At 42.1% G+C, this 21,224-nt stretch overlaps 2 protein-coding genes across 2 annotated transcripts in view; one reads left to right on the forward strand and one right to left on the reverse strand.

Moving 5' to 3' along the window:
* Positions 1-1,163, forward strand: part of nhsb (Nance-Horan syndrome b (congenital cataracts and dental anomalies)) — a 102,698-nt gene extending 101,535 nt beyond the window's left edge. Inside the window, exon 13 of the mRNA XM_085805091.1 lies at positions 516-1,163. Coding sequence (XP_085661217.1) covers positions 516-1,161 — 646 coding nt within the window. The 3' untranslated portion in view covers positions 1,162-1,163. The remainder of the gene's footprint in view (positions 1-515) is intronic.
* Positions 1,164-10,680: 9,517 nt separating this feature from the next.
* Positions 10,681-21,224, reverse strand: part of scml2 (Scm polycomb group protein like 2) — a 40,255-nt gene continuing 29,711 nt past the window's right edge. Inside the window, exons 8-13 of the mRNA XM_085805066.1 lie at positions 20,019-20,148; positions 18,835-19,041; positions 15,110-15,316; positions 13,754-13,999; positions 12,294-12,448; positions 10,681-11,241 (exon numbers count right to left, since the gene is read on the reverse strand). Of these exons, the coding sequence (XP_085661192.1) occupies positions 11,116-11,241; positions 12,294-12,448; positions 13,754-13,999; positions 15,110-15,316; positions 18,835-19,041; positions 20,019-20,148 (1,071 nt within the window). The 3' untranslated portion in view covers positions 10,681-11,115. The remainder of the gene's footprint in view (positions 11,242-12,293; positions 12,449-13,753; positions 14,000-15,109; positions 15,317-18,834; positions 19,042-20,018; positions 20,149-21,224) is intronic.

The following is a 21,224-nucleotide window of genomic DNA, read 5'->3' on the forward strand; positions in this document are numbered from 1 at the left end:
CCAGTTAATTCCCATACATTCCCAATAATTCCCAGAAATTCCCATAATTCCCATGGGAAGTTTCCAATTTGGAATATTTCCAAAATTCCCCAGTTTAACTTCCCATGGAAAGTTTCTGGAAATTTTCCGCCCCTTTGCAACCCTAGATATGATTCAGTTTGTTTAAATTACCCCCAATTTCCAGTTAATTCCCATGGGAAGTTTACAAGTTTGGAATATTTCTAAAATCCCCAGCTTAACTTCCCATGGAAAGTTTCTGGAAATTTACTGGAAATTTTCTGCCCCTTTGCAACCCTAGATATGATACAGTTTGTTTAAATTACCCCCAATTTCCAGTTAATTCCCATAAATTCCCATAAAAGTTTCCAATTTGGAATATTTCCAAAATTCCCCAGTTGAACTTCCCATGGAAAGTTTCTGGAAATTTTCCGGAAATTTACTGGAAATTTTCCGCCCCTTTGCAACCCTACTTATCATACATTGTCTAAGTGCCATATTGTTCTTTTCCCTCTCAGATCCAAAAGGAAGGTGCTGGGCCGTAAAGACTCAGGGGACATGAATGTGAAGTCTCGTCTCTGTCCTGCAGCCGTAACCGCTGGCAACGTCCCAACCGTCATCATCCCGCCCGCTCCTCCTCTCAACATCCCGGCCACCTTAACCACCACCGCCGCCGCTGCTGCCGCCGGCCTGCAGCGAGCGCCCGTGCCGATCTACCGCAGCGCCAAGAAGTCCACCACTTCCAACGAGGAGTTCAAACTGCTGCTGCTGAAGAAAGGCAGCCGGTCCGACTCCAGCTACCGCATGTCGGCCACGGAGATCCTGAAGAGCCCCATTACCCCCAAACTCCCCGGCGAGTCCCTTCCGGAGGGGGCGTTCCGGCCGGTCGAGGACCCTCCGTCGGCGTTCCAAGAACCGCCCATTCCCAGCCTCGAGTCGATCCAGATCCCCGGCCTTTTCCCCCGGGCCAACGCCGAGAGTTTCACTCCCAAAACCCTTCCCATGTCGGCCGCGTCTCGTCAGGGCCGCTCCCGCATCCCGCCCGTGGCCAACAGCAGCCGCTACAGCACACGCAGCCGCCTCTACACGGCGCCCATGCAAGCCATCTCAGAGGGGGAGACGGAGAATTCAGACGGGAGTCCCCATGACGACAGATCGTCCTAAAGAGACCCCCTCTACTCTTCTAATCTTGGATAGGTGTGTCGACAAGACCAATAGTGAAATTCTTGCGACACACAAAATCTACAAGAAGTACAAGAAGAAAAAAAAAGAAAAAAGAAAAACTGTAGGTGAACTTTGGCATTTGCTAAAAATGCAGACAGTTTTGGATTATGGTTCTAAAGATTTGAGGGTGTCAGACTGTCAGAGTGTTGTGAGATACTGAATCATAAATGGATAAAAGGATTATGAGGAGAACTTTGAAGATTTATCTGAATACTGTATTATGAAAAGAATAGCTCCCAAAATTAAAAAGAGCAAGACTTATTAAAAGACCTATTTTGATTGAACTGTCTTTTTAAAAACAAAAACAAAAAAAAGCCAAAAAAAACAAACAAACAAAACGAACAAAAAAAAAAACCCAGTCCCAAATGTTTTGGTTAATAATGATAAATGATAAGAAAAGAAAGAAATTTTGTGGAATACGGACAATGTGCGTGTGCATGACCGAGCACATGCAACATCCACTCATATTTCTACTCCTTGTGTTTTGAATGGTGTGGGTGCGTGTGTGTGTGTGTGTGTGTGTGCGTGTCACTGAGGAGCTGCTTTCTTATTAAAATTTTAAAATTCTTATGAAATTTAATATTCTTTGAACTTTTTGGTGCCCAAAAGCATCGGCCTGAATTCCCAGAGTCCATAATCAAATATTCCTGCCAACAACCCAAGAGTTGTTTCCGTTGTGAAAGTTACTAACAACATCTCGACAACACAGCACCGACTTATTTATTCTAGTTCCATCTGCAGACCTGGCATAGAGAGTATATCACACAGAGCCAATCATATATTTCTTCACATAAATTATATCCAAAAAGAAAACATGATGCATGTATTTTTGTAAAATTGTGCCACAGAACATGATGATAAAGTTTCACCATGTTGCATGACGACCCTCTATGGAAACATCCCCTGGATCAAGGTTTCTGTTGACATTTTTGTGGTTCCTTTGTATTAAATAAGAAAAATTAAATTAAATCTTTCACTGTGAAAGGTTTTAGTTTAGACATTTGTACCACAATTTCAGTGATCTATTCTAAAATTGAATTGTCTTGGGATTCGAGTGTGTAACAACAAGGAGCAAGGGCTTAGTTGCACCTATAGACGGGGGCCTATTTCTCAAAGATACCGGCTAATTTTTGGACAATCGCACAGTGGCCTTTTCTCTACTAGAGGTGGTTTTAAGCAGAGCGTCGTCTACACATCTCTGCACATACATACGCATGGACTTATTACTTGTGCCATGTTCCACCAGAATTCAATCACATGCTTATTTAAATCCACCCTTGACATGATCTAGTATGACTGAACAATGCTTTTTCCACCTAGTGGCCAGTCTCGATGTGCTGACTTGAAGTGGGGAAGGTGCATTTCAACGCAGTTTTAAAACGATACCATTGAGTGCAGACGGTGAAAATGCTTTAGAAGGTTCTCAATCGGTTTGACTATAGAGGTGAATTTGGAAAAAAAAGAAAAAAAAGAACTAAGTTTCCAAGAACTAACCTCGTTTTTGCACTTGATGATTCAAGAATATTCCTTGAAAAGAAAATATATCTTATAAATGAAATTGCATAATGTATATTTGTACTGAATATTAAAAAAAAAGAGAAAAAAAAGTCTTAAATATCTATATAAAAAACAACAAGCAGAAATTTTATAGGGAATCAACTTGAGTGTAGCAAAGAAGAACAGGTTTCACTGACATCATCATCATCATCACACATGATATGAATCTTAACAATGAACACTGTTCTCCTCTCCTCGTTGCCTCTCCTTCATTTTGCACTGACCCAGTAGCATTAGACAGGTGAAAGCTCAACCCAGTGGCCGCTGCACGACGCCCAAATGTCTTATAGCCTCCTCTAACTCTATCACTAACGACGACAGAGAGGCGTATAGTACAGTACAGCATCCAGGGCCGTTGCTAGGGATTCTGGGCCCCCTGAAAGAATACTAAAGTGGGCCCCTCCCCCAACTTTTCCACTTTTTTTCTTAGACTATGTATGTATTATCATTTTTTATTTAGCCTACTTTGTTTTGATGCTAATGCAGCATTACACTGCAAAAACTCAAGTATCTTACCAAGAATATTTGTCTTATTTCTAGTCAACATGTAATTTCTAGTCAAAACAAATCTTATTCTACTTAAAATAAGACTCATCATATTAAAAGTAGCTTGTTTTTAGACACTTTTTACTTCTTTCAAGCAGATTTTCACTTGGAATAAGTAGAAAAAATCTGATAGTGGAGCAAGTTTTTCTTATTACAAGCACAAAAAACTTACTTTCACTGGCAGATTTTTCTATTTATTGTGAATTTAAGTGAAAATGATCTAAAAACAAGTTAATTTTTAGGTGATGAGTCTTATTTTAAGTGGAAAGAGATTAGTTTTGGCTAGAAATGAGACATTTGGACAAGAAATAAGACAAATATTCTTGGAAAGATGTTGAGTTTTTACAGTGTACTATGAGTATTAGTCAGGGTCTTACGCAGAATAATTCAGTCATACAAAGATTAGACTACTGGGGTTTTTTATGGGCCCCACTGGGCGCTGGGCCCCTAGAGTTATCATCACCTTTCTCCCCTATACAACGGCCCTGACAGAGTCTATAACAGCCTTTTCTATCCAACAGCGCGGGTTTAGAGTACGGCGCCGTCAAAAAACCTCTCATTCCTTCCAATAAATATTACACATGTATAGTATCGAGTGTGTTCCAGAAGCAGAGCATCGAACATCGTCAGTGGAAAAGCTTGAACTCTCACCTGCCTACAGTACCAAACACAAACAACAAACACAATACAACACAACAACACATATACTTCTTACTGTAACATCCAGAGACCGTACTTCAATATAAAAACCATTCACTGTATTCTGTGAATACCTCAGCAAGCATATTACTGTTTTATTGTAAATGCGATTAGATAGATAGATAGATAGATAGATAGATAGATAGATAGATAGATAGATAGATAGATAGATAGATAGATAGATAGATAGATAGATAGATAGATAGATAGATAGATAGATAGATAGATTAAAAACACAACTGTTTGATACTCAGCGAATCTAATTTGCAGAACTGACACTGTGTAAGATGGAGAGAGTACAAAGCTGTGAACTGATTATAAGAATTTTACATCCATCGAACCCATGTTGCTGAAGCGCGCACTTGTTCCTACTCATTGTTTTATTTGTTGTGTTTTCTATCGCATGCAATAAGTAACGAAGAAAAAAAAAAGAAGAAAAGAAAAGAAAAGGATACCACCATATCATTATTTTTATCTGAGGGATGTCTCCATAAACCAAGACGAGAAAAAGATTTTGTATTTTCCATTCAAATGTCAAGTTCAATAGTGTGTTGTATAGATGTACAAACTGTCTGGCTAATTCTGTTCTGTATAGTTGTGATCACAAACAGGGGTTTATCTTGTACTGTATATCTTACTCACTGGACAATCATACGTAACAGAGACTGTAAAGAAAATGATATCGAATCTGTCGGGCGGGAGGGAGAATCCAAACACTTTTGGTGCCGAGTGGGTCCTATAGTCTTGCTGGAGCTGTGGGGGTTTGGGAATATATGACAGAAATATTGAGTTTTAGCCTAATGTGCATATCCAGACAAGCAGTTTTTGGATAAAACGTATTATAAAAAAAAGATATGAAGGAGAAAAAAAACATGGAAATGGAAAAATATCCATTCATAGTCCCCAAAAACTAGTTTAATCTGGTCAGACAGTCATTGACTTTACTTTTGACTTTCTTTAATCCCACAAAACATTACTACTGAACTACTAAAATAAGCAAATCTGTAGACTTGATGCAGTATTATATGACAAATGGGAGAGAGAGAAAAAAGCGATGTGACTGTGAAACGCCATTTCAAGTTGAAAAACTGAACTATTTAACAATTTGTTTAGTGTGAGTTTTTCCGTACTGTAAGCCTACCTACCGAGGTACCTAAAGACTGTTTCCTTTAGTTGTGAAAGCAGTGGACATATGATTGACTGAAACTATGTGATTAGGAAGAGAAACTGTGGTTGCCATGCAAACTCTAGTTTAACACTTATTATGTCCTCAGCAGCTTTGGGAATAAAAACTAAAGAATCTACAACCTTAATACAGACGTAGATTCTTCTTTCCCAAACTGTTTTCCAATGTCTGCACACGATTTTGCCCTAAAGGGAAGTGTGACAACAACCACTTGATATTTTTTTTCAAGGGTGTACAGTATGGAATAACACTAAACACACTTTAAAATATGTACCAGAGAACCGAAAAAAAAAAAAAAAAATACAGATGTTGAAGAAAAAGTGTAACTATTTAAAAAAAAGAGCTCCATGTTTAAAACTAGCTAGGACTTAACAGTTTTGAATCACTTTTGTATTTTTGTATAAACCTGTAAATAAGTTTTTAAAGAAAAAAATCTTGCAAAGTCTTTCTTTTGTAAAATAAACCAATAAAAGAATAAAAACAAAAAAGTTTTTTTTTTCAAAGTTTACATGATTATTTCCAAGCCTTTGTATATTTTGGAGCTGTGCAACACCTTCAGTCTTGTATTTATTTATTTTTTTGGGGGGGGTTACAACATTGTGAAAATTCCATTATTCTATATCTAATTCATTTTAACAGCTCATCAGGCTGCTTAGTAACTGTGCATAGAAAAAAAAGCCAATAAATGTGATTGCATTGAAACAGAAAGCCTTTTGTGTGACACTTCCTTTTCCCTTCCCGCCAGGACCGAGTGCAACGACGAAATCTATCCACTAGATGGCGATGTGTTCATGTTAGTATCCATGTTCACCAATTCATAACCATGCATTAGGCTGGACCGGTAAGAATAAGTGAGGACCGAGAACTGGTAAAACCACTGAAAAGATAAATAAAAAGTCTTAACTGTGTAAAATCTCCGTGAACACAGTGTTGAAACGGTTTAAAGGCTAATTACATATAATAGAAATCAGAGACCGTCTGTAAGACTTGCTTCAGTTTACTGGTCCAGAAATGAGCTTTTATCGTGCATCCAACCACAACCACGTTCATCAAACCTCTAAGAATCACACTTACAATGCTTTTAGCACCAACTTTTAAAGGGATAGTTCACCCAAAATTCAAATTTCCCTCATGATCTCCTCCCCCTCATGTGGACTAAGGGCTGGGAGAAGTTTCAGAGTCCTCCGTGGCTTCTCTGAGTTACAGGGGGTCTCGGCGTAGCAGTGCATGTCCATATGTCGGTTGCAAATGGATACCAACTGCGAAATGCGAAATTGTTCTGAAAAAAATTAAATAAATCTATATTTCAAGCTTGTTTGTAGCGGAAGCTCTATTTCCTGGTTCCGCTACAAAACAAGCTTGAAATATAGACTTATTTAATTTTTTCCCGGACAATTTCTCATTTCAGGGCTTCAATACAAGACGGACATTACATACGAGCAGCATGGAGGTATTTGGATGTTTTTTGGTGTGTCTTTTTGTTACGAAGACAGTTGGTATCCATTTGCAACCGTTATATGGACATGCACTGCTACGCCGAGACCCCCTGTAACTCAGAGAAGCCACGGAGGACTCTGAAACTTCTCCCAGCCCTTAGTCCACATGAGGGGGAGGAGATAATGAGTGAAATTTAAATTTTGGGTGAACTATCCCTTTAATCATGAATAAGCTACAAGATGTTAATTTCGACTCAGATTTATCTTGAAGCACTTTTATTTTAACTGGTTTGTTTTGTTCTTGTTTATTTCATAACTGTTTTTCACATCAAATACGTTGATTAAAAATGTGTTGGAGAAATAAATAATAAACCGTGGACTCACAACCCCAACGCTCTGTGATCCGACTCATCCCCTCAACAATGAACTCCTTTAACACCGTCACTTTCCTTAAAGAAGACGTCTCTGATCCTTTGACCCCCCCGACCCCCATTACCCCCCCCCCCACACACACACACACACACACACACACACACACACACACACACACATAAAACCCACCAGCACTAACACACATTGAGCTCTTGTAGTGTATTATCCACCTGAACTTTCTGCTTTTACGTCATACATTATGTTCTTCTGTTTCTCTTGGAACTGAAGGAGAAGGTGGAGTTTTGGATTTAGAAAGTATATAAAGAGTGTGGTTTTGAGCCATAGGGGGAGAGATCTCACATTGGCACCAGGGATGCTCCAGGATTCGACATTTTTTGTACATTGTTCTTCTTTTTGTTAATAAACTACTTTTTGAATACAAGTGAAGACGTGTCGGCGGTGATCCCTTCTTTTCATCAACACATCAATATACCACACTCTTCATCAGGTTTCTTTCCCGTTCATCTTCTCTTTTGTCGCCGCTCCTTGTTTCCATCCCTTGTAGGAAGGAATCCATTCAAACGACCAGTGGTTTCACAACCTGAGGGCCGTGGCCCCTGCAGAGGCCACAAGAAACCACTGAGGGGTCAGGAAACGATTAACACGACACAGGAGCAGAAATAAAACACAAACTTTTTTATATCTCCCACATACGACGGAGCATTAGGGCCACACTGAGAACTTTTTTTTTTGTAATTTCTACGAGAATAAATCATAATTTTACGAGAATAAAGGAAAAAGTCGTAATTGTAATTGTATTGTAAGTGGATACGGTGCCGTTCTGGTTCTTTCTGTGGATTAGATTCATTTTCTTGCATATTCTTTTCAAAGTCCTGATACTGACGACAATGTGGTGCTGAAAAAAGTATCTCCATGTTTGTGAAACCTACACAGAAGAACAACTTCACAAAATGCTCATTTTAAAGGGATAGTTCAACGTTTTGGCAAATTGGCCCATTGCCATAATCCCTATAGTCATAGCAGTAGGTTTGTTACCTTTAATTGTCGGTGCAAGCTATTTTTAGAACGGCGGAGCAGAGCCGTGAGCTGCTCAGAGCTACGCTACGGAGGCTCATTATGGGATTTCTTAGGTTTCCCTCATCAAACTCATCAAATACACAATCCAACAACTCCACAACGCTCTGGTGGACAAGTTGTGAGCTGCACATTCACCACGCTATGAGATAATAACACAACGTTACCACACAGAGTTGTTTTAGAGGGAAATTCATGCAAAACCACTGATGCACGTTGCCTTCAGGGACAGTTTTTCATCAACAGTCTCTGTATTTCCCTCTACAACAACTCTGTGTGGTAACGTTGTGTTATTATCTCATAGCGTGATGAATGTGCAGGTCACAACTTGTCCACCAAAACGTTGTGGAGTTGTTGGATTGTCTATTTGATGAGTTTGATGAGGGAAACGCCGTTCTAAAAATAGCTTGCACCGACAATTAAAGGTAACGAACCTACTGCTATGACTATAGGGATTATGGCAATGGGCCAATTTGCCAAAAATGTTGAACTATCCCTTTGACAACTTTCCTCCTCTAAAACAACAGGTTAAAATATTATGACTTTATTCTTTAAGTCTGTGAAAAAATGTTTTCTATACTCTGTTGTACCCACTCCTCTAAACTTTACTTCACTAGAGGAGTTTATATCACACATTATATTTATATTACACATATCCAACACATCCTTTGTTTTCAGAGGCGACGGTTCAGAAGAAGCCTGAAGCTGCTGTGTCAAACACTACCATGATGTAAACAAATGTTTAATAGTGTGAATGCATATCAAACATTTTAACAAACATTTGTTGTTGAACTTACAGTAAAAAGTCGTATAATATATTTACACATGTATAACGCTGCAGGTCGATAAGAATGATGACGACAAGGCAATAATAAAAAATATACATGGTTGATTATTGTGCAGTCCCTCTATGTCGCACACACGTAAAACGCTAAAACGATGTCAAACATGATCTAAGAAACATAAATCTACTAAAAACCTGAGTTTCACATTAAAGCAAGATGGTTTCAAGTATCGACTCGTCACCGTAGCTACAACACACACACCGTCTGCTCCCAACACGCTTCTGAAATGTTCAGAAAACTAGTAACTCTGCCACCGAGAACAGTCGTCCCGTCCTGTTATGGAAGTAAATTTATGTCTTTATTATTCAATCAAAAAAAAAAAAAGTTGATTTAAACAAAAAAAGACATTTTCAATCAAAACAAACTTCACTTCAGTCAAAAAAAAAAAGTGTTTGAATGCAAAAAATATATATATTTGAGACCCAAAAAGTTGCATTTGAACCATTTTTTTCTTTGATCGAAAAGGTGAGTTATTTTGGATTGAAAATATTTTTGGGGATTAAAGTAATATTATCGTATTTGGGCCACATTATGGGAAGGATATTTGTGTCTTTACTATTCAATCAAAAAAAAATCCTTCTCAATCAAAAAAAAGGCGCAAAAAAATATTTGAGACCCAAAAAATTGTGTTCAAACCCTTTTTTTCTTTGGTTGAAAATGTTTGTTATTTTGATTGAAGTGAGTTTTTATTTGATTGAAAATATGTTTTTTTTGTTTAAATCAACTTTTTTTGATCGAATATTAAAGACACAAATTTACCTCCATATCCTGTAAGTCGTTATTTGATGGTGCACGCAAACACACACACACAAAAACTATTTCAGGCAGAAACAAACAAACAGAAATCGGTTACACTTTACGCTCGATACAGGTTGATACACTCTGAAACAGTAGAAAATGATACTTTTTAAAAAAAAACAAGCTTTTGGCTTCACTTTATACAAAACAGCTTCGTCTCTCTCTGTACAGCGCTCCAACGTGACCGTTCACAAGCTTTTCTTTTATTATAATGTCAAAACACTTACAGTATTCCAGTCATTGTGTGTGTGTGTGTGTGTGTGTGTGTGTGTGTGTGTGTGAGCAGAATACAATCATGGAGCCTCATCGTTGCTCGAGCTGAAACCGTCCAGCTCGAATGTCTTCATTCAAAACAGAGACAAAGAAAAGAGAAGAAAAGAAAGAAAGAGAGATGGAGAGAGAGAAACTCTTCAGTCACTCGTTTTTCTAAAAATCTGCAGAGTCACAAAAATATTCACTGTTGAAATAAAAGAGGAGCGGATTTATGATCTGAACTTCTTCTTCTTCTTCTTGGTGATGACTCCCATGATTCACTGGCTTCCACTGACAGTCGGTAACCGTTGGTAACCGTTGGTAACCGTTGGTGACAGTCTGTAATCGTCTGTAACCGTCGGTAACAGATGCAGTCACTCAGAAACTTTATTGCATTGTTAGAGACGATGCAGTGATGCGTTCACTGTCAGCACCTGAACTAACTTCATCCAATCGTGTGTGTGTGTGTGTGTGTGTGTGTGTGTGACTTAAAGGGATAGTTCAACATTTTTTGTCAAATTGGCCCATTGCCATAATCCCTATAGTCATAGCAGTAGGCTTGTTACCTTTAATTGTCGGTGCAAGCTGTTTTTAGAATGAAACCAGAAGAAACCAAGAAATCCCATAATGAGCCTCCGTAGCGTAGCTCTGAGCAGCTCACGGCTCTGCTCCGCCGTTCTAAAAATAGCTTGCATCGACAATTAAAGGTAACAAACCTACTGCTATGACTATAGGGATTATGGCAATGGGCCAATTTGACAAAATGTTGAACTATCCCTTTAATGAATTCTTTATGATAATTACGGCCTCTGAACAAACTCCAACATGAACCTAAACCGAACATCTGATGCTACTTTAAACACGAGGAACCCATAAACTGTGAATCTGTTGCTATGGCAGCGTAAACTGTCTGTTAATTAAAATACATGTTCAGCTCAGCGCTGGGATGTCTACATTATAATACTGTATCTATTATAGTATGTCTGTCCAAAGATCTGAGGTCAACGTTTCCAGGAGTAAAAAAAATCTGAGTCCAGCTGACGGGGGCTCGTCCCGTGTGTGTGTGTGTGTGTGTGTGTGTGTGTGTGTGTGTGAGGACGGAGCGTCTCTACTGTTTGGTCTGTTTCAGCTTCTCGATGTGGTGACAGAGTTTGAGCGCCGGGCCGAGCTTCAGTCCCATGTACTTCATGATGACGTCGCTGCGCAGCAACATCAGAGCTTTACCATCGATCTCCTGCACAGACAGACAGACAGAGAGAGAGATGTTATTAGGGCCACGGGGAAATCGCCACGAGCACTATTGTTATTGCTACATAATATTTTTCATCTTCCGGACAAATTTCGATTCGCTACTTGAAATTATATATCAACAACAGAATACGAATTATTCGCGATGTAAGTCGCAAAAAAAAATTTGCATTGAAGTCAATGGGACGGGCAGGAAAAAAAGAGCGAAAAAGAACAATCATTAGAGTTTTACAAACGTCTACTGCTCAGGCATACCTTCACCTAGAGACTTCATTTAAACTTTAAACAGTGGACACAAGTCTTGTGTATTGTTGTATTACTCCACGTTTTGATAGGTCATATAGTTTTTGATCAATCCCTGATCAATGACCATGATCATTTTTGGAGAAATTATGAGATTATAATGGTTGTGAATTGCACGGAATGTTCGAGTCAGAGTGGGAGAGAGCCAAAAAAAAAAATCCAGATTTTTTCTCTTTCCACGCTCCTCCCGGACACAATTTACACTCTACACACATGAATTTTTCCAAATTTGTAGACAAACTTGTTCTGTCTCTCACAATGTGCTCAAAATATCGGAGAAACTTACAGAATTTGAATTATCAGCCTCTAAGTGCGGCCACGTCTGTCTCTGCTCCTCATTGACTCCAATACAAAGATTTTCTGAGAGAAGCAGAACAGACCCCCGTTTTAAAATCGCAAGTGTCTCCAAAATATTTACTGTAGAAACACCAAAATCACACCAAATCGTTCAGGAAGTCCTTAGAGCGATGAAGGTCTGTGTTTTTTTCTGATAGGAGTTACCGTTTTGTCAGAGTAAGCCCAAATGTGAGACCAGTGCAGAGGCAGAAAATTGCTCTTTTTCTCCATGTTTCTGTCTGCCTCAGCCTGGGGGGGCCCTATCGTCATTGGCAACCGCCTGAAGTTGCCGTGGTAATCTGAACCGGTTGACTTGAACAACTGTCGTGAGTCCTAAAAGCTCAGGGAGAGTTTCTTTGATGGGACAAAGACAGCGAGTGAAACCAGAGGAGAACTCACGTGTTTCCTGAACAGCTCGACGTGAGGACCCAGAGTGTGAGGGTCGGCGTCCTGGACGAACCGGATGACGTCGTCCACCGACCAGGACGAGGCGTCGCTCCCCGAGCCGTCCTTGTCCTGCTTCATGTGATCTGGACCCGTCGTCGAGCTCGCCGCTGCAGCCGGAGAGAGAGAGAGGAATAAATGAATGAAATTGTTTATTTCGGTCACACAACACCAATATCAAAATCAACCATTTTGCGTGAACAATTTAGCCAACACATATTATACACAATTGCAACTATACATTTCACACACACACAAAAAAAGAAAATATCATACAGTGACTGAAAAGGAAATAGGCTGAAGCCCGAGGCCTCTCCTTTACACTCTATGAAATTAGATTACCCAGAATATCAACAGTACAAAATAAAAAGATGAAAGTACTCATTACTGTTTTTTATAATTTTTCATTATTTTACATTTCAAGGCTTTCTTAAAGGGGAATTGCCGTTTTTTACAATCTGGACCTTATTTCTAGCATAAAATCCGATAATTTCCTCCCCCAGATAACTTTGGTGTCATTACAAGTGGTTGTGATGAAATGAGCTCCAGCCGAGAGCCGCGTATATCCGTATAATGGAGTCTACAGGGCAGCAGAATGCAGCCTCTAAATAACACATTATCTGCAGAGAAACTCCTTCATTTCACCAACATTTAGTTCTGATAGGCTAGTGCTATTCCCCTCTGAGTCCGGGGTTAGCTGTTATCAACATCCGGGGTCTGTAGGTTGACCTACTGACCTCTGACCTGGATGATGTCATCTCTGAGCTTGTTGCTACCGCTAATGCTACGGTTCGTTTCTGCGTGTTTCCGACTTGTCAGAACAAAATGAGCAGCTGGATGAAGTTCAGCTTCCACAGGCTTCCTCTCCTCAACCTGGACTCACTAAAGCTCCGGCTAGTTGAGATAAAAATGGACCCGAATGCTGAAGCAGAATGATTATTATCAGAATGAGCCGTGCGGCGCTCAGAGATGACATCATCCAGGTCAGAGGTCAGTAGGTCAACCTACAGACCCCGGATGTTGATAACAGCTAACCCCGGACTCAGAGGGGAATAGCACTAGCCTATCACAACTAAATATTGGTGAAATGAAGGAGTTTCTCTGCAGATAATGTGTTATTTAGAGGCTGCATTCTGCTGCCCTGTAGACTCCATTATACGGATATACGCGGCTCTCGGCTGGAGCTCATTTCATCACAACCACTTGTAATGACACCAAAGTTATCTGGGGGAGGAAATGATCGGATTTTATGCTAGAAATAAGGTCCAGATTGTAAAAAACGGCAATTTCCTTTTCTTAATTCAAATAACTGAAGAATACAAACTGGAAGGCTGTTATTCTTTACTCGAAAAATGATTTCCATTGTTTTTAGGAACACAATATCTGAAAATGACTGTGTGTGTGTGTGCTCGTACCCTCCACCACCCGGCGGTGTGTGCACATGGGGCTGAGTTCTGCCGGGTTGGAGCCGACCCTCCGGAGTGGCGGCGGCGTGTGTGTGTGTGTGTGTGTGTGCGTGTGTCCGGGGTAATACGAGCGCTCCTTCTTTGTGGCTCTGTAGTCGGACGCCGCGTGGACGGAGCGGCCGCCGCCGAGAGGGGGCGTGTCCTTGGACGGGTCGTCGCTATTGGACAAACCGTTCTCAGCGTGGGACGACGGCTCTGAGAGAGAGAGAGAGAGAGAGAGAGAGACTCTGTCAGGTGGATGTTCATCAGTATCCTCCTAACCCCCCCTCTCTCCTTTAATCTGTTCCACTTTCATTATGTTTTTATGTTTTTATCATTTTTGTATAAAGGCTTTTTACACATTTAAAGAAGAAGTGCCTTGGATTTGATTTTATAGTGATTATACACTTATACAAATATAGTTTTAGGGCAGTTTATTCAGTTTTTAACAATAAAACTTGACAATTATTACACACTGGACCTTTAAACTGTTGCTCATAGGAAGTAGTGATGAAGCTTTTTTGATCAGTTTGAAATAAAAGAGGAAATAATAATAATTCATTGCTGCCGTGGCGATGCGGGGACAGACACAACTACCTGAAAATCTTCAGATTCCTTCTTTTAGACCTATAATGTTAGGAAATTGTCCTTTAAAACCAGTAAATTTAATGTCTTTGATCTGGTTTGGTACTGAGCTCCAATAATGTGGCTCTGACAGAAAAGGCTGATATAATAATAATAACTTGTATTTAGCGCCTTTCAAAATACCCAAGGTGCGTCACATGAGCATGAGCGGGGGTTAAAGGGATAGTTCACTCAAAATTGAAATTTCCCTCATTATCTCCTCCCCCTCATGTGGACTAAGGGCTGGGAGAAGTTTCAGAGTCCTCCGTGGCTTCTCTGAGTTACAGGGGGTCTCGGCGTAGCAGTGCATGTCCATATGACGGTTGAGAACGGACCCCACTTTTCTTCATCCAAAAAGACACACCAAAAAACATCCAAATACCTCCATGCTGCTCGTCTGTAATGTCCGTCTTGTATTGAAGCACCGACATGAGAAATTGTTCCGAAAAAAATTTAATAAGTATATATTTTAAGCTTGTTTGTAGCGGAAGCTCCCAGTGTTGCTCTGCCGAAATCTCGCGCGATTTGCACTGACACAAGAAGAGCAGTGAACTGAGACACTGGGAGCTTCCGCTACAAACAAGCTTAAAATATAGACTTATTTCATTTTGGTGAGGTGAGTTTAGTTTGAACAGGAACAGGAAGTGGACGCTCTTCACTTCCTGTCCACACACACACACACACACAGACACACACACTGACCTGATTTGGTTTTGTTGTAGAAGCGTGTGCTGTTGTTGTTGTTGTTGCTGTTTGTGTTGTTGTTGTTGTTGTAGGGGCTGAACGGCTGCGAGCTGAAGACGCTGTCGCTCTCCAGATGTTGACACATGTTCTCCAGGAAGCGAAGGACCGACGAGGCGCTGGAGACCGAGGGGAGCTTCACGTAGCGAATACCGTGCTCCGACCGCACTGAGGGGGAGAGGGACCATAACAAAAACTGAGCATGTGACCAAATATTTAGGAAGAAGGCATCATGTCATTTCATGGAGTCTGTGAAGGTCAGAACCACATTGGTAAAGTGGTTTGACATTTATGTCCAAAAACCCATTTTTCACTCTCGAAAGTTTCATGATAACTGTGTTTAGACCAAAAGAGATAATTCTAAATTTGTTTTATACCTGAGTTGTGGTATCTATGAACTACATTATGAGGTAGTAAACCTAGCATGAAACTAACATTTTAGCTGTGGGGAGTAGAACACTGTAAAAACTCAAAATCTTTCCAAGAATATTTGTCTTATATCTTGTCAAAATGTCAAAAATTTCATCAAACCTAATCTCTTTCCACTTAAAATAAAAGAAAAATCTGCCAGTCAAAGCAGGTTTTTTGTGCTTGTAATAAGAAAGAAAAACTTGCTCCACTATCAGATTTTTCTACTTATTTCAAGTGAAAATATGCGTGAAAGACTTAAAACGTGTCTAAAAACAAGCTACTTTTTATGTGATGAGTCTTATTTTTTAGTAATAATTAGATTTGTTTTGACTAGAAATGACATTTTAACTAGAAATAAGACAAATATTCTTGGTAGGAGTTTGAGTTTTTGCAGTAAAGTCAATATAGCCTGTGGGGTAAGTTGAGCCACCTGCCCTATACACTTATGAATGTATTTTGTCTGTATATGTCCTAATTATTAATTCAAGGTTCTGGATGTTTGTGATTCCAGTAAGTATGTTCCTGAAAACAGGAGAAGTTGTTTATAGTGAGGCCAAGCTTTACTTCCAAAGAGAAAAATGAGGGATTCTTCCCAAGATGCGACGAAATCGCAAAACTCCCCAAACCTCAGTGAGTTGGTCTCAGCAGGAAGTCCCAGCAGTTTGTACTATTAGCCTGTAACCTGGACAGGTGGAATATGAAGTAAAGGGGGAGGTAGGAGATGGATGGAAGGAAAGGAGGAGGGTGAATCAACTGACCCCATACACGGGGTAGGTTGAGCCACGAGACCACTTTTTTTGAACATACAATATTTTAAAAACAGTTGTGTTTACACTCATTCTGTTTGTTTGTGGGGATGTGCAACATCTGAAATATATTAATTTTGCGTCGGGCCGAACAACGCCCCTTAGCCGTGGTATAATGAGCATATACCACAGACTGGAGTGATATATTGCTTTTATAAAACGGTTACCAATAATGACAATATGAAAGAGGGATACGCAATCAATTTCATGTAGTTTTATTCAACCAGAAATACATATTATCCAATAAAAAACTGTTCCCAGCTGTCCAGACGTTAGCTCCAAGTAGCTCTGTCACTGCTCAGTCCCTCTACCATTGTTAACCCTCTGGAGGTCAAAGTTCACCTTCAACATGTCAATTACAATACTTTAGTCCAGTTTTTAACACCATAAAAACATCAACTGCAACAGTCCGTTGTCATGGATACATGACAACAACTTCCATTCAGTGATAAGCCTACCTACGCTGTGATAAGGCTTTAGAATAGTAGCCGTGGTAACTGCTCATTTATACCACGGCTAACAACCAATCAGATCGCTGGATTTCACCTTTCCGTTTTATAAGCAGATATGTTAGTTAGCAACAAAACTACGACTGTCTTGATGTAGCCTAGTGATCCTGAATATGAATATAAAAAGTGGCTCATCTTACCCAAGGGGGCAGTTGTGGGTCTGAGAAGTGAAGCTCACTTCCGCGTTCAAAAAACTGCAATCCCCTCGGATTCCTCTGGGGGCTGGTGTCAGAAGGGAGCATTCCCCATAGACCCCCATGTTAAAATCGCCGATTTTACATCCTCAGTAAACATGTTAAAAGCCTGGTGTCAGAACGTTTTTTTTTCTCAATCGATAGTTTCTACCCCCGCACACACTCTGAGGGGGGTGAATTTTTTTTTAACTCTACCGTTTTACTGTTATTAGGTTAAAACTCTGGCCAATTAGGGCGCGGAAACGCTGAGTGACAGGTCCGAGCAGCTCCGGAGACAGGCTGCTTCGAGGCCAGTGGGCGGGTTCTCGGCCAGCCAATCCAACATGGCGCTGTCCAGGCCGCCATATTTGAGTCACAAAAACGACTCCCCAAAACCAATGGGTGACGTCACGGACGCTACGTCCATTCTTTTTACAGTCTATGATCTTACCCCACTCTCCCCTGTGTGTGTGTGTGTGTGTGTGTGTGTGGATGTACACACACACACACACACACACACACACACACACACACACACACTGTATGAATTCAGAGCTAAAGAAAAACAGCAGATGGTTCAGGGTCTGGTCCCTCCCACCCACCCAAGCCACGCCGCACAAATCCCCAAATTACCCCCTCCCTCCCTCCTCCTCCTCCTCCCTCCCTTCATCCCTCCATCCCCCCCCCCTCCTCCCCCCCGGCCCGATCCGCCCCCCAGGGAGCTCCATCCCAAACCAGGTTAGACGCACATGTCACTTCTGATTACAGACAGAGCTCATCAGCTGCTGCACAGACGCTGCTTCTCCCTTCCCTCCTTCCTTCCTTCCTTCCTTCCTTCCTTCCTTCCTTCCTTCCTTCCTTCCTTCCTTCCTTCCTTCCTTCCCTTCGTCCTTACTTCTTCTTCCTTCCTCTTTTGATCCAATTGACCCTCCATCTTTCTTTCCTTCCTTCCTGCCTTCCTTCTTTTCTTCCCATCTTTCCCTTTGTCCTTCCTCCCTTCCCTCCCTCCTTCCTTCCTTCCTACTTTCCCTTTGTCCTTCCTCCCTTCCCTTCCCTCCTTCCTTCCTTCCTACTTTTCCTTTGTCCTTCCTTCCTTCCTTCCATCCTTCCTTCATTCATTCATTCCCTCCTTCATTCCCTTCATCCTTACTTCTTCTTCCTTCCTCTTTTGATCCAATTGACCCTCCATCTTTCTTTCCTTCCTTTTCCCCTCCCTTCTTTCCCTTTGTCCTTCCTTCTTCCTGGAACAAATCTGTTCCCTCCCTCCATCTTTCTGTCCTTCCTTTTTCCCTTCCTTCTTTCCTCCCTTCTTTCCATTTGTCCTTCCTTCCTTCTTTCCCTTTGTCTTTCCTGCATTCCTCCCTTCCCTCCTTCCTACTTTCCTTTGTCCTTCCTGCCTTCCTTCCTTCCGTCCTTACTTCTTCTTCCTTCCTCTTTTGATCCAACTGACCCTCCATCTTTTTTCCCTCCCTTTTCCCTTCCTTCTTTCCTCCCATCTTTCCCTTTGCCTTCCTTCCCTCCTTCCTTGCATCCCCCATCCGTCCGTCCATCTACAGTCTATAGTTGGTCTCTTAGTCTATTACAGTCTGTCAGTCATTGTGATTGACAGCTCAGTGTGCGTGCGTGCGTGCGTGCGTGTGTGTGTGTGTGTGTCAGAGTGTGTGTGTGTGTGTGTGTGTGTTAGTGTGTGTGTGTGTGTCTGTTAGTGTGTTAGTGTGTGTGTGTGTGTGTGTGTGTGTGTGTGTGTGTCTGTTAGTGTGTTAGTGTTAGTGTGTTATAGTGTGTACCTCTGATGACCTCCCCCCCGGTGTGTGACTGGCTCTGCAGGAAGGAGAGCAGCACGGCGGGCTGGAAGGTGCAGTCCACCCCGGCCTGCACCGCCTGCTGCAGCACCGCGTTCACCGGCGCCGGCCCGAAGTGGTCGGGCAGCTGCTGCACCAACTTCCTGTCCAGGTGGGGGCCGAAGTCGCCATGTTTGTTCACGTACACACAGACTGAGGGGGGGGAAGAGGAGGGGAGGAGGAGGGGAGGAGGAGGAGATTTTTTTGATTTTACAACCACACTTTATCTACCAATCACAGGACATTATCAGCTGTTCCTTCTACCCAACTACAGACTTCTCTATCTAGGAAGAGGAGGAGCAGGAGGAGGAGGAGGAGGAGAGAAGAGGAGGAGGAGGAGGAGGAGGAGAGAAGGAGAGAAGAGGCGGAGGAAGAGGAGGAGGCGGATAGAAGAAGAAGAGGAGGAGGAGGAGGAAGAGGAGGAGAGAAGAGAAGGAGGAGAAGAGGGAGGAGAAGAGGAGGAGGAAGAGGAGGAGGAGGAGAGAAGAGGAGGAAGAGGAAGAGGAGGAAGAGAAGGAGGAGGAGGGGGAGGAGAGAGGAAGGGGAGGAGGAGGAGAGAAGAAGAGGAAGAGAAGAGGAGGATGAGGAAGAGGAGGAATAGGGAGAGGAGGAAGAGGAGGAATAGGGAGAGGAGAAAGAGGAGGAGAGAACAAGAAGAGTAGGAGGAAGAGGAGGAGAGAGGAGAGAGGAGGAGGAGGAGAGAAGAGGAGGAGGAGGAGGAGGAAGAGGAGGAGAGAAGAGGAGGAGGGAGAGGGGGAGGAGGAGGAGGAAGAGGAGGAGAGAAGAGGAGGAGGAGGAGGAGGAGGAGGAGAGAGGAAGAGGGGGAGGAGAAGGAGGAGGAGAGAAGAGGAGGAAGAGGAAGAGAAGAGGATGAGGAAGAGGAGAGAAGAGGAGGAGGAGGAGAGAAGAAGAGGAGGAGGAAGAGGAGGAGGAGGAGGATAGAAGAAGAAGAAGAAGAAAAAGAGGAGGAAGAGAAGGAAGAGAGAAGATGAGGAAGATGAAGAAGAGGAGGAGGAAGAGGAGAAGAAGAGGAGGAGGAAGAGAAGGAGCGTCAGCAGAGAGGAAGGAATCACTGGACGATGCTCAAACATCACGACATCCCATCCCATCACATCGCATCAGCTGCTCACCTGTGCACACGACGCTGGAGCTGTTGCTATGGTTACTGTCCACGGAGACGTGGCTGGAGCTCAGTCTGGTCTCCGGGGGCGACGCCGTAACCGAGGAGGAGCCGAGGGTCTGCACCACGCGGGGCTTCTTCTGGCCAAAAGACAAACACGAGTTAATGATGATTCATTATCTCCTTCTCCTATTGGCTGAGCTTCCCTGTCACCTGACCGCTACCAGCCAATGGGACGAGAGATGGAAACCAGCCACATGGAGATAATCTCACTCATATTTACATTATAAATGTCCATGTAATGTGTAAAGTGTTATATGTAGGCTAGGCTACTCTAAATACAGCAAGCGCTATGATAAGGACCATAACTTCTTAAAGCAGAAGTACGTCACACTACATTGTGCAAGTGTCCATAGCTTCTGCCACCAGCTTTCTTGGATGTTTTTGTTCCGGGGTCTTACGCCAGCATGGGGGGTGTGGAGCATGAACACATGCGTTGTCTAGTTAAACTCAGATTAAGGTGTATACATGACGGAGAAAGTCCAATTCCAATCGCATCATCTGGGAGTTGGAGAACTCTGATATTAGTCTGACTAACGCGTTTACTTACATGCACTCAGTTGTCCAGTTAGAGTCGGATTAAGGCAATGATTCGGTTTTCTTAAAGCAGAAGTAAGCGATCCGGTGGTTTTGGCTAATGCTGCGTTCCAGGCAGGCTTTTGAAACCGTAAATTACAGCTTCAAGTCACAACTTACGACTTTGTAGCGTTCCAGGCAACCCACTCGTGTTTCTCCGACCTGTTTTACCTGTGAAAGTCACTATAACGGCCACTCGTAACTTCTGACCCGTGAACTCGTACCAGATCGAACTGGTACGACTTCACAGGTCGGAAAAACACGAGTTACGAGTTGCCCTGAACGCACCATAACTTCTTGTCAGCCGATGGAGTTAGCAGTCCCCGCCCTCGTCATGGATCTATTGGTCCTCGTCCCTACGTCACCACATTCACGCGCATCCCTTGACTGCACACACAGAGAGGACTGCCCCTTTATGCCGTTCTCTCTCCTCATTGGATAAAGGTTGTAGGATACAAGGAAAGTTTTCTCCTGGGCTCAGAGCAGAGCAGAGTGACTGACAGACCCGTGTTTCAGACCAAACACTCTATAGAAGTGATTGCTGTCGGAAGATACAACTATTTAAAGAGGAACTAAACCC

Source organism: Trachurus japonicus, chromosome 3, assembly GCF_045865225.1.
Source record: "Trachurus japonicus isolate A0001 chromosome 3, Traja_1.0".
NCBI lineage: Eukaryota > Metazoa > Chordata > Actinopteri > Carangiformes > Carangidae > Trachurus > Trachurus japonicus.